The following is a 12,787-nucleotide window of genomic DNA, read 5'->3' as shown; positions in this document are numbered from 1 at the left end:
AAAATTCCTGTGACTTTGTGATATATAATTCCCCATTTTCGGTATTTCAAGAGGTTAGTGTGAAGGTCCATTAAAGATCATTCAAAAAATGAAAGTCAAACCTAGTCCAAAGAATATCACAGATGGTATAATCGTGTATAGTTAACTTATTACAACTGACTTTATGATGAACATTCCGTCAGAAACATTTCTGTAATCGCAAACTTTATGGAACACATTTCAACAATTTATCTTCCTTCCACTGTGATACTGCTCTAAATACTATTTTGAGCTTTATGCGAATGTTTGGGATTTTATGAGCCAAAAATTCTTCCTAAAAAGCACCAAAGCAGATACAATTTTGGAATACAAATTGGTTTTAAGTACTCAAAATACTATATCGTATTAATGAAAAATAAACTGATTTTTATTGGAATGTACGGAGTTTCATAGGCCAAAATTTTTTCCTGAAGGAGTATTGAGTATAAAGTAGGTAGCTAAAAACAAATTTGAAGTATACTGATCTATCTTACCAGTCAGATTTTTCTTCTTCATTATTCCTACTTTTCAAAAGATCAATAATTTTCAAAAAAGTTGTAGATTGTGCATTATAAATTTCAATTCATGACTATTGGCAAAGAACGATTGTGCCAATTCGATATCACAAAAATCAGCATCAACCTGAACACTATATACTGGAAAAATCACAGTAAATATAGAAACTTATTGATATTAAATATTAAAGATAAATATTAATTGTTATTAAAATAAAATTATTTACATTATTGAGGTTTCTTAAATCTAGTATTACTTACAAATTTATTGTCACTAATAGGTTTGGGCAAAGTTATACAGATATACAAGCTGAAAGTTTATCAATATCGGAATGTGAGAGAACTGAAATTTATTTCAATAAAACCATCTGTTTTACAACAGTTTTTTTTATGAACTTGGATCAAGTAGCTGAAAACTACGGAACCCCTTACACACTTGAAAAAAGTTCGGCTCTCTCTCTCTCTCTCTCTATTACATCTACCATTTTAATGAATAAAAAAAGTTCCTCAAATTAAATGTTATTTCCCCATATCAACATTATATCTTCAGTGCCCTAAAAACCATTTTGAAACATGTCTGTCTAGAATTTTGTTTTGTTGTTAAAAAAAATTTAGGGCTTGTCGATTGTTGAAAACAACAGCTCATCCATACAAATTTGTCCTTATTCTTGTAATAAAGTAGGCTGTAAAAAATCAGGTTAACTTTTAAAAAATCAGTGACTGCGGTGATCTTGGTGTTTGTGGTGTGAGAGTTGTATTGGAACACCTCCTTCCAAGAAGTGATTCTTGATCTTCTCCTTTAGTACTCAAGGACCTCGATAATCCTAACTTCAGCCTAAATGAAATAAAAGTAACATTTTATTGAAGACGATTTTCAGAAATCACACATTAAAAAACCACACTAATAAAAAACACGCGCGCTGAAGCTGTTTTCTACAGAGGTGATGAATGTTTTTGGAAAGATGACTTTGACTTTGCAAAGAAAATTGATTATATGAAGTTGATTTGAGTGCGATAGTATTGAATAATTATTAAACTGAAGTTGCATTTTTTCAACAACCAGCTCTTTGAATTAGAATCATTATCAAAGAGAATAAAGAGTCTTTAACATAACTTGCAAGAGCAAGTAGTCCTTGTGGACTATGCATAGTCCACAAGGATGGCCAAGTTGTTTCAAAGGTTTTGTCCGTTTCAATTCCACGTGTTTTTGTAGATCCGTATCTCAATAAATATGTATTCTACTGTGTCGCGGTATATAGTGATCGATACAGAATTTTGTACTTTATACATTGATGCTATTCGTGTTTTTCCAAATTATAATTTTTTGCCTCTTTTAGGCAAATTTTTCTCTATGAATTTGAACCAAAGCGCTGCCGAAAAAGTCCGAAAAATTAACCAGACATTTGGCAATGATAGTCTTAATAAATACACCGTATGACGTTGGTTTGCAAAATGTGAAGATGAACCTGAAGTGGTCGACCTACAGTAACTCAGGACGAGGATTTGAGGATCCTGATAGAGACTGACCCATCAAAAACGGTGCATAAGATGGCGAAAAAACTGGGCGTCAGCACCAATGTGGTTTTTCATGTTTTAAAACGTATTGAAAAGCTCATAAAAACAAACAAAACTTCCGAAACAACCTATAATATGAATCGTTTGTGGCACAACGGTCATCATTAATTAATATTATATTGTTATGAATTGCAGCTACATAACATACAAATAATAAGGTTATTTTTGGGTCCTTTTGAGATAAATCCACTTCATTATACATCCCTAGATATTTTGTGAGACGTAGGTAACACGCATCTTTTATGCATCAAAAGGCATTTTCTGCATAGATTTTTATTCCAGCCAGAGGCGTCCGTTGGGGTGTTTTATTGAATAATTTTGAAGAAAAGAGTGATAAGCTACTGCTAACTCTTAAAATAAAAATCATCTTTGAAATCCTCACTCCTTTCTCAGGAAATCCGCTCTGTTAACTTTTTTTCGTTTCACATACAAAATTAAAATTTATTATTGGAATTGGGTATTATTAAAGATTAGAAACGTTTTCACTGGTTGAAAAGCAGATTTTGTTTTCGAAACAAAAATAGTTTTAACGTATATTTGAACTTTGATTCATATGTTTTAATTTACATCTGTCATTATTGTTCACCATATTCTGTACTGATGCAATCTTTCTGAACAAGGACTTACCTTATAGAATAGACAGCAACTCTACAAATGTGCAGTTATCAAGGACCGTATTTAGAACAGAACATTGAATGAAATATAAAACATATGTCTTTCAATTACTCTATGTATATGGTGTATGAATGATGAAAATTATGACCGATAGTTTAGTTTGTAATGTTGTTTGTTCACTGGTTCATGTTCATGATATTTTATTTTTCCATTCAAACTGACATCACACACAAAACGTCTTAATTTAGTTTTTTGTTTCAGTTTTCATACACAAGTTCTATGAGCTTCAGTGGATTGTCATGTTTATTTCTGCATTTCTTCTTATTTATATGTATATATTTAATATTATGAGACTAGGTAAACAACTAATAATTATTATTATTATTATTAGTTGTTTCCCTAGTCTAGGTTATTGAAATTAACAATTTAATTTAAAAAAATATGTAATGCATATCTGTAAACTCAGAATTCGTATAAAAGGACCATGCTTTTTTTTTATTATAACAACTAGACTATTCATATTGTCTGAATGTTTCATTTCACCTCAGTTCCATTTCTCAACTTCTAACTTCAAACTGCAGGACCTTGTCGTTCAAAATTTACGGCCTTTAGGACATATGTTCTAATGAAGTTTTTTTACTCAAAATGAACCAAAAATAACTTCCATAAATGTAAGCTTGTTATTACATACTCTGTATGTAACCAACTGCCAAGTGTTAAAAAAGAGACCTTCTTTAGGAGAGATTAGTTTCTGGGAAAAACATCGTTATGCCTCTTAACTTCTTCATCTTTGAACAAACAAAGTGGGAAACATCCGAGAAGAGGAAGAAGGAAATTAATTGCCAAATAAGCTCATTGAGAATGACTTCAGAACTTCACTATCCTTATATTTCTGATATGTATTTTGTTTTTTTATTGAAAATATCTGTTAGCGATTTCTTGTTAATGGCCCCGCGCCAAGTTTCTCCCATTATCATTTAATTATGATTCAACAAATGAAGATGACTTATGAACATTAGCAAAGCAGAAGCTCAAGCATATATCGTTTGTAGAAAGAAATACATGACGCATAAATTTGGTATAAAAATTTGAGGTTTCCGAAAAACAAACATGTTTTCCAACAAAATATTCAATCATTATTGAAAAATGTGTTTTACCAAATGAAATTTTGTATTCTGACAAACAACATATGCTTTTTGACGAGTTGGTACAAAAAGAACTGTTAATATAATTACCAATATTTTCGGTATCTTCTATCACAGGTCTGGGGTTAGTAGTAAATTCATTCTTGAAAAAATAATATTAAATGAACATGAAGATGCAACATTTAAGAAAATGGCAATGGAAAGGTTATTGTGGAAACAGACATTTTTATACTCGGGAACAGACAAATTTGAACAGTTATATTGTTCTGTAATATACAGAAGGTACCGTGATGACTTGAAAATGGCCATACAGGTAGCTGAATGAACCCGAATGAGCTCCAATTTATAATTCTTCACGTACGTACCAGATACCAAATAGAATGTGAAATGACTATCAACTTGGACACTGTGTATACGAGAATGTATTGAAAAATTCTTAAGAGTAAACAAAATTGAAAATTCATTACAGCTTATCTGCAACGCCTAGACTTAAAAAAAAATATCTTGCTTTGCAAATCAGGCCTACACAACTTCTATACTTCTTCGTTAGAAAAAAATATACGACTTCTTAGACTTTTTTCAGTTGAGAAAAAACACGATAGTCGGACGGATATGGTGAATAAGGGAGTGGTCGAGCAATTAGAACCGTAGATAATATAACATAATTTTTTCTTCTTAGAGAGGGTCAGTAACATCAAATAGTAATTCCTAGTTACTATTCTACCCTTTTCCAAAAATGCTTCGAAATGGCCATGTAGGAACAGGTATTCGAAATGTTGTCGACAGAACATTTCGAAAAATTTTTTTTGTACTTATGTAAAATAATAAGCAGTACACGATACTAACTCAAATTGCGTCGCTTTCCCTTCATTCCAAAATTGTGGCGCTTCAAAGATCAATAGGTCATATTCCCCTTTAGTTTTTGCATCAAAATACAATCGAAATATATATGATTTTATTCGTGGCATCACCTTTACACACCTAGCTCAATATCTTCTTTCGCACAAATTTATCTTTCTCCATGAAAAAAAATTTGGTTAGAGCTATTTTCCGGTAGTTTAGTGTGTAATTGACAAATTTGAGGTTAAAAATTTATGTTGGTTCCACTGTTTCGCTAGAATATTACAAATTCGATATATTCTCACCAAAAAAAAAACATGGATTTAAGAAATAGCTTAGCTGCTGCTTATACTCCACTTTATATGCCAAGTGAGTACTTCTGATTCACAAAACGTATGAAATAAATAACTTTTTAGACGATTCAATGTGGTTGGTGCATGATCTAGGTGTGCTTCAAAAAAAACAATTGAAGGAATTAACTCAAATCATATTCGAGCAAATCGATAGTACCAACGTAAATTCTTAACCTCAAATTTGTTGGAATATAACCCTATTTTCAAAATGAAGAAAGATCGTCGCGTTTTGACTTCAGAATCGTTTTCTCATCATTTTACGTGAATACAAACATTTTTTTCGAAATCTTCTGCCAGCAACATTCCGAATATTTACCAGTAACAACACAGCTTGAGAAGTTTTTATCTTCAATGGAAAATTTACCTCCTTTTTCACAGTTGCATACAAAGAATATTGATTGTCATTCAAAGGTATTGATTATAACTGCTCACCTCCCTTAAAATACAATTTTGGTAGACATCTTTTTTTTACTGTGCAACTCTAGTTTTAATTTCGACATAAAACTTCACGCTAACAGTTGTAATGAGGTATTTTTCGTTGCTAAGGTAACCTGTCTAGGTTAAGCAGATATCAATACATCCTCGTATCGATATATTTTAATAAATAATATAAATTCTGAAGGATCAAGTTACACTATCACAACTATTTCCATGATGCAACAATTGAAATAATTCAATATATTATCCACGCCACGAATTTTGTTAATAGTTCATGCAAGTATTAGATACAACTATATTAAATACATCATTACAAGGAAACAATATTTTTACTTTTATTTCACCACGATACTGGGCCTGTTATCAGGATCTTAATACCTGAACGATCTCTGAAAATATCCAACACCGTCAACCAACACATACTTCGCAAAATTTGTAGAATTCAATAATTTATTAGATAGTTATAAATTATAAATAGTCTATTCCCAGGATAAAGTGTATCATCTCAACATTAGTCAACATAAAAACAATGGAGAGACAGTTGAACAAATGCATTAAGAAGGAATCATTAAAGGATAATATTCTGCATGATACTCAATTTATCTTTTACGCTAACCAAATCCAGAAAAGAGTCTTCGATGATTTAACTAACCGTTATAGGAATGAATTAATACAAAAACTAGATACAAAGACAACTCCCACGTTTTACAAATGTAATAAGACTAAACGTTATATTCAGAAGAATATAACAAACATACATGTACATAACATGTACAAACTCGTATGGGGAGGAAAAAACCTATGAGCTCATGAGACTATAGTGTTTCCTGGAGACTTGAAAAAAATAAACAAGTAATTGGTTCTCAAGCTACAAAAAACCCTCTTTGTGGTTTTATTCTCAAGAAAAGGTAGATCACTTGCAACTTGGGTATTAAATAACGACAGGCTAGGCTTTGGGAACATGTACTGTATCATGTATGAGATTTCAAAGAATCAATGTTCTCTAAAGTATAACTAGGTGAAGGCCAATCATATGTATTGTATAGATTACTAAACTAAAATCTTTTGCAAAGTTTTTTTTTTATTTATTTTGTTTGAGAACATTGGACCTCAAATGTTTCCACAAATATTTGAAGTACTGCCCCAATAGGAATAATCAGTTGAAATGTTCATCATTGAGGTACAATATAGCCTAAAACTCAAGTTGTTCAAACTTTCACTTGGAAACCAGAAATATGTTTTTATACAGTTGTTGAAATATCCTCAATTCCTTACCTATCTTACATTTATTAATATCTGAGTGGTACTAACATTGCTATCTCTTGAATATAAATAAAAATAATTAAAAAGTGGTTGGGTATTTATAGAAGCTCATTAAATTCATATATCTGAAATGAAGATATTTTCATTACTTGACAAAATACTTCAAAGACTGAAAAAACTGTCCATTTCTATTACAAATCATACACGATTCAATCAAAGAGAACGAAATTCGGGCTGATCATGCAGATTTTGTTCTCTCTAATCGTGACTGCGGCCGTACATAAACGATTCAGTGATTTAACAAATATTTAAAGGTTCATGATGTCAGAGTATGCTTCAAATGAAATCATTACACCTTTGGCCTCACGTTGGGCGCCAACTACGATAGTATTTTCCTTAGTGAAACCATCGATAGTTAAACTAATGTTCTACTCTTATTCAGATGATAACAGTATAAGTACCACTTTATTCAATCAGTATAAGGTAGATGGTGAAAATACATTCGCATTGAATTCAAATATATCAGGAACTTCTTTATGGTCTCCATAAATCGCTAACCAATCAACATCGCTACTATATTCTTCATACAATATCACATGTAACTTACCTGCTTAGTCTTTCTTCTTCTCGTACTTTCTTCAACTTACTAAAATCATCATCTTCTTCGTCGGTTACTGACCCCCCTATGCTAACGTTGTCAGCATTATCTACACCCTTTTCATCACCTGATGTGCCAGGTGCGGATGTAGATATACGTGAAAAAGGATCGTAAACATTTTCGTTTCTGTAGAAGCAAAACAGAAAATTCAAATTTTTTGAATGAGTAGTAACATTATCATTATAGGATATAAAGGTGTATGATATAATTAGTAATAAATCTTTGTGATGTACTGTACTGCATAAATACAGTCACCATTGACAATTCATAAACAAAATTTAAAATCGTATTCGCTTTTCAACATTTGTATTATTTGTATTATATTGAAAAATACATTTTCAGAAATAACTTAAAAGGAGAATTACAACGAAAATGATGATAAAGTAAAAATATTTCAATGTACATGTGTATGTAAATTCAAGGAAGTTAAATTAGGTGTTGTCCCCACACCTTCTGAAAAAATTATAGAACCCTAATCGCTTGATTTCATTTGCTATAGAAAGTGCTGGATTCAAACATTAAATTTTATTCAATCTGAATGTCTCAAGTAGATATTCAAACTGGCATGCCATATAAATGGCTGTTATTCAATTGAAATAAAAGGAGAAAAAAAAAGAGAAACATTGTTGATAAATTCACATTTTTAAATAACTCATTTGGTTCAAATATGTAGGATAATGGACAATATAGAATGAAGAATCAGGTCACGGTAAATATTTTCTAAAGAAACGATAATAAAATCAAATCGATGACTTTTATCATTGCAAGAAACTGTTGAAGGCTTTCAAAGTCATCAACTTCAGTTTGGAAAAACTGTTTCCAGAATTTGTTTGAACACAACAAACGTGTATCATTCTTGAAGGAGAATATTTAAAAAAAAACTGTTTGTTTACAAAAATTATTTTTCCACTTAAAATTAAAGTAATAAAACTATATTCTATTGAACTGAACCTCTTTTTCAAGCAACGGTTTTTATTCTATAGATGATCACATCAATGCATCATATATATTCCATATTTACTTTTCTTAACCCTACTTTGATAATCCTGTTCATTTAAATTCTGGGATTTTCTGCCAAGATATATCCAATAAAATACACATGCCTTCACAAAATAATGATCATATGATTTAATTTCTATGTGAAAATTAGACTTACAGGCTTCGGACCCCTCGATAAATTCCTCTATAGGTTAGCGTGAAAAAAAGATCCAAAAATTAACTTTTCTGTAACCCAAGACTTTCACTTTGATGTTAAATTTCAGCCTATTTCAAGGAGATGATGAATTATTTATTCATTATTCAGGTGTCGTAATACTTGTATTATAATAATATAAGTATAAAGTTCATATTATGACAGTATTTATAGAAACAATATGTGACCAAATTTAAGTATACCTTATCAGCTTGGCAGCAGTGGATCCAATATGAAATTTTGCCTTTTAATCCATTTTAATTTCAAGTCATTAGATGTTTTGTTGTAGCTGTGTATTTTGTTGTTTCTATGAAGATTCATTTTTACAAATATTGTATGGTGCCATGTAAAAGCACAACTTTGTCTACATCGACAAAGACTTTATAAGTGCCACATGAATACATGTCGGTAAAATTTGTAATAATTTTTGTAACAAGAAAAACGAATATTTTCTCAGCAATTGCAAATATTGTAGAATAATTGTGTTATTAGTTTCATGCGGTTTCTACCGAATATAATAACGTGAATCTGAAGCACTATTCATTCAATAATTGTATTCATCAATTTCATAGTCATCAGAGAAAATATAGCTTAGCTTGGTTTTGACTCCTTGAATTTCTTCAGATGCAAGCAATAAATTATTGGAAAAAATCCGTCACCATCATTGCATCTATTGATAGAATAATATGCGACTGAATCTTGCCTAATCTTTTTTGGTTGTTATTATTATACAACACATTCACAAAGTAACTATTAACGACCTATAATTCATTGAAATCCACAATTGAGTTCGATCAAAAGTGAGGTAACGTTTTGTAAGTAGATGTAGACAGGGAGATGGGCGAATGTAGAAGACAGAAACCGTCTCTCCATTCATCCCACTGCTACCAGATACAAAGAATTATCTCGGAGAAAATATACCACATTCAATACCAAAACGGGGAAATGAATGATGGCAAATGATTGACTAGTTATGGCGAATGGTGACTATTTGTGGCGAATGGTGACTAGTTATGGCGAATGGTGACTAGTTATGGCGAATGGTGACTAGTTATGGCGAATGGTGACTAGTTATAGTGAATAGTGACTGGTTGAGGCGAATGGTGACTAATTATGGCGAATAGTGATTAATTATGGCGAATGGTGACTAGTTGTGGCATGTAACGACGCAGCCGACTTGTGGCGTCTGAGAAAGTGTTTATATGATTTAATATGATGTACACTGTTCTTCTTCAAGTAATAATATTGCAGTATATAAATTTTCTTTTCAAGAAGCAAGTTAAAATTTATCTTTGTGAGGATGAATAGAGGGGTTTTATTCGAACGAAAATAACGAGACATGCGAATAGCATCTTGTTCTGTTTCAATATTTTTCACTAGTATAAATCATGTTCCTACCAATTCTCTCTCTGAGGAAACTTGTATCGAGACAATTTCTGATAATTTCTTTGAACATATGGAATGACAACAATATTTGGATAATTTTTTCAAGGAGGATTTACTAAGATTGTCTCTAAATTAACATTTCCTGACTACTACTCCTTCAAAATTCTCCATTAGAATAGAAGAATAGAATAGAATAGAATTTATTCATCATTATACACATCACACACATATAACATATACATTACTGGTACAATATTTATCAGACTAGTCACACAAACTGAATAAAAAGCAGCTTATACATTAAAATCTAAAAATTCTTCGACATTGTAAAAGGCATTTTCTAGGAGAAGGTCTATTAAAGCTTTTTTGAATGTATTGTAATTTTCAATATTTCCTAGTAACCTAGTTGCTTTGTTATAACATATGACTCCTTGATAACTTGCCGAGTCTTGCCCGAGGGCTAATCGTGAATAAGGTAGTCTCAGTTCATTTCCTCTTCGAGTATTGTGATCATGTATCATACAGTTTTTTGTATGGTGTGATTCATTTCTTTTGATATTCATAGTTATGAGCAAAATATATAAAGACGGTAGTGTTAAAATAGCTAGATCTTTAAAAACTGTCTTGCATGATTGTCTACAATGTATGCCAGCGATGCATCTAATTATTTTTTTTTTGGATAACAAACACCTTTGTTAGGTATGCTGAGTTTCCCCAGAATATTAACCCATTTGAGATATTGGATTGTACTAATCTGAAATAGGCCAATTTGAGTACTTCTAGTGATACTGTTCCATGTAGTTGTCTTATTATGAAGTAGACTCTACTCAGTTTGGTTATTAGATAATCTGTGTTGTAGCCAAGTTAACTTCTGATCAATTACTAATCCTAGATACTTATATTGATTCACCTGCTCTATAGATCTGTGATGTATTTTTATTAGTGAACAGTGATCATTAGTAAGATTCTTTTGTTGATAATTCATGAAAACAGTTTTATTTACATTGACAAGTAGACCGTTATTTGTGCACCATTGTGAAAATTCATCAGCAGTTTTATTTGCAGCTTGAACAGAGAGGAGAAGTTCATTTTCTGCTACTATTTGATAGTTCTATTTGATGTTTCTATAAGGTTAACTTATCTTTTTCTTGGTAAGTCAAAAATGATAAACACATTTTCTACAATTGTACAATAAAAACAAAATATAACTCCCCAAACAAAAAATTACACATTTTGGGAAAATCCTCAAGCTATCAATAAAATTTCAAAAATGCATAAATAATAATTTTGGAAAATATTTCTACGTTATGACAAAAATAATACACTTGTACACACTTACGCAGTCTGATGGTCATATGATAGGGGAACATCTATAGGAGTAGATGGCGTAGGGGGTCCAAATAAATTCATCACAGATGGTCTAGATTCTTTTGCAGATCTTTGAGAATTTATTGTGGTTTGTTCGTCAACCTATCGAATTGTTTCATTTATTGATAATACCAAAAAACACAGCAAAACATACCTCCTCGATTATTTCATCTGTTATTTTCTTTGTACTGCCTACTGATTTCGCATATATATCAGGCACGAGATTGTTCATTTCACTAGCTTCAATTTTGGTTTCGGGCTTACTTTCGTCTCTACTGAAAAACCTTTTCAACATGTTGGTGACAGAATTGTGACGAGACATTGAATCTGGAATTAAAACATTATGAATCGATGAATATCTGTAGCTATAGACGTATCCACCGATGGGAAGACACAGGGGGTAAGCAAAATATAATAATTAAATGGTTGTAAAATGATATGAAACAAAATTAGGCAGGGTGACTACGAATAATTTACCATACTGTTGAAGGATCTTTCAGTACTCTTCGGAGGGTATAATGACCTGCCTCAGATGTACAATGTAAGAGAACTAACTTACCGAGTTGTTGGAAATCGGAATTTCTTCTAGAAAAACCGCAACTGGATTGAATCAAGTCTTTTTATAAGTCAAGAATGAATTTTATTTTTTTTTTTCGAAAAAATAATAGTATTATATAATGAAGCTTTTCCAAGGCACTTTGGTTTTTGGCATTTTTTCATGGCTATCTGAAAGTGACCTTACATTAAACCTTCTCCATGACCTTCTCCAAGTATTCAAAGATCAAGGTCAGTTTTTGAAATGGGAACCCAAACTTTTAATCACGTAAATGAGGAGAGCGGGAAACATTATGGGCGCATATGACTTTGAATGACACTGAATTTGTTCTATGGAGGTCGTTTGAAGGTGAAATATTCAAAATATTGAAGGAATGAAGAGACTTATAGTGTGAGCGGAAGAAACCGTACAAATATCTACGATTTTTTACTGGCTGTCCTGTGGTGGCCTTTATTTATTCGCGACCTTGCCAATTATTTATAGCTCAAAAAAAATTCAGTAAGAAAACCCATATTTTTTTATCCTGGATTCTGAAATAGCGGGGCATGGCCCCAGTCTTTGTATCCCTTTACTTCTCAGATTAACAGTCTTGATAGGCCACACATAAATTTCCTTTCACTGGCTAATTCCACACTCCACCTTGCCTTTACCCCATTTATTTTTCTACCATTTGAGCTGTTTATCCTTTGAAATGTGATAAAAAGACTGACTGGGGGCTTGATTACAGCCAAACCCGAAAGTAATTCTGTATCCAAAATCAAAACTACAGATATTGATTCAAATTTATTTTAACTGAAAATAACTGCAAAATCACAGTCAACTAAAATACCACCGCCGGTCAGTTAGAAACAAATCGAAAATACCT

General features: G+C 31.6%; 1 protein-coding gene across 3 annotated transcripts in view; it reads right to left on the bottom strand.

The window, feature by feature from the left end:
• Nucleotides 1-1,136: 1,136 nt before the first annotated feature.
• Nucleotides 1,137-12,787, bottom strand: part of LOC111514163 (bestrophin-4) — a 33,831-nt gene continuing 22,180 nt past the window's right edge. The window contains exons 8-12 of one of the 3 annotated variants that reach the window (XM_074174392.1): nucleotides 11,521-11,693; nucleotides 11,338-11,468; nucleotides 7,370-7,546; nucleotides 5,833-5,888; nucleotides 1,137-1,368 (exon numbers count right to left, since the gene is read on the bottom strand). In XM_074174392.1, the coding sequence (XP_074030493.1) occupies nucleotides 5,840-5,888; nucleotides 7,370-7,546; nucleotides 11,338-11,468; nucleotides 11,521-11,693 (530 nt within the window). In that variant the 3' untranslated portion in view covers nucleotides 1,137-1,368; nucleotides 5,833-5,839. Of the gene's footprint in view, nucleotides 1,369-3,958; nucleotides 4,011-5,832; nucleotides 5,889-7,369; nucleotides 7,547-11,337; nucleotides 11,469-11,520; nucleotides 11,694-12,787 lie in introns of all 3 variants that reach the window. The other 2 variants (XM_074174393.1, XM_074174391.1) reach the window with 2 other exon arrangements.

This window comes from Leptinotarsa decemlineata, unplaced genomic scaffold (genome assembly GCF_025532065.1).
Source record: "Leptinotarsa decemlineata unplaced genomic scaffold, Ldec_3_MD MMD2_tig00000576_RagTag_RagTag, whole genome shotgun sequence".
Classification (NCBI taxonomy): domain Eukaryota; kingdom Metazoa; phylum Arthropoda; class Insecta; order Coleoptera; family Chrysomelidae; genus Leptinotarsa; species Leptinotarsa decemlineata.
This window is presented reverse-complemented; position numbering and strand designations above follow the sequence as displayed.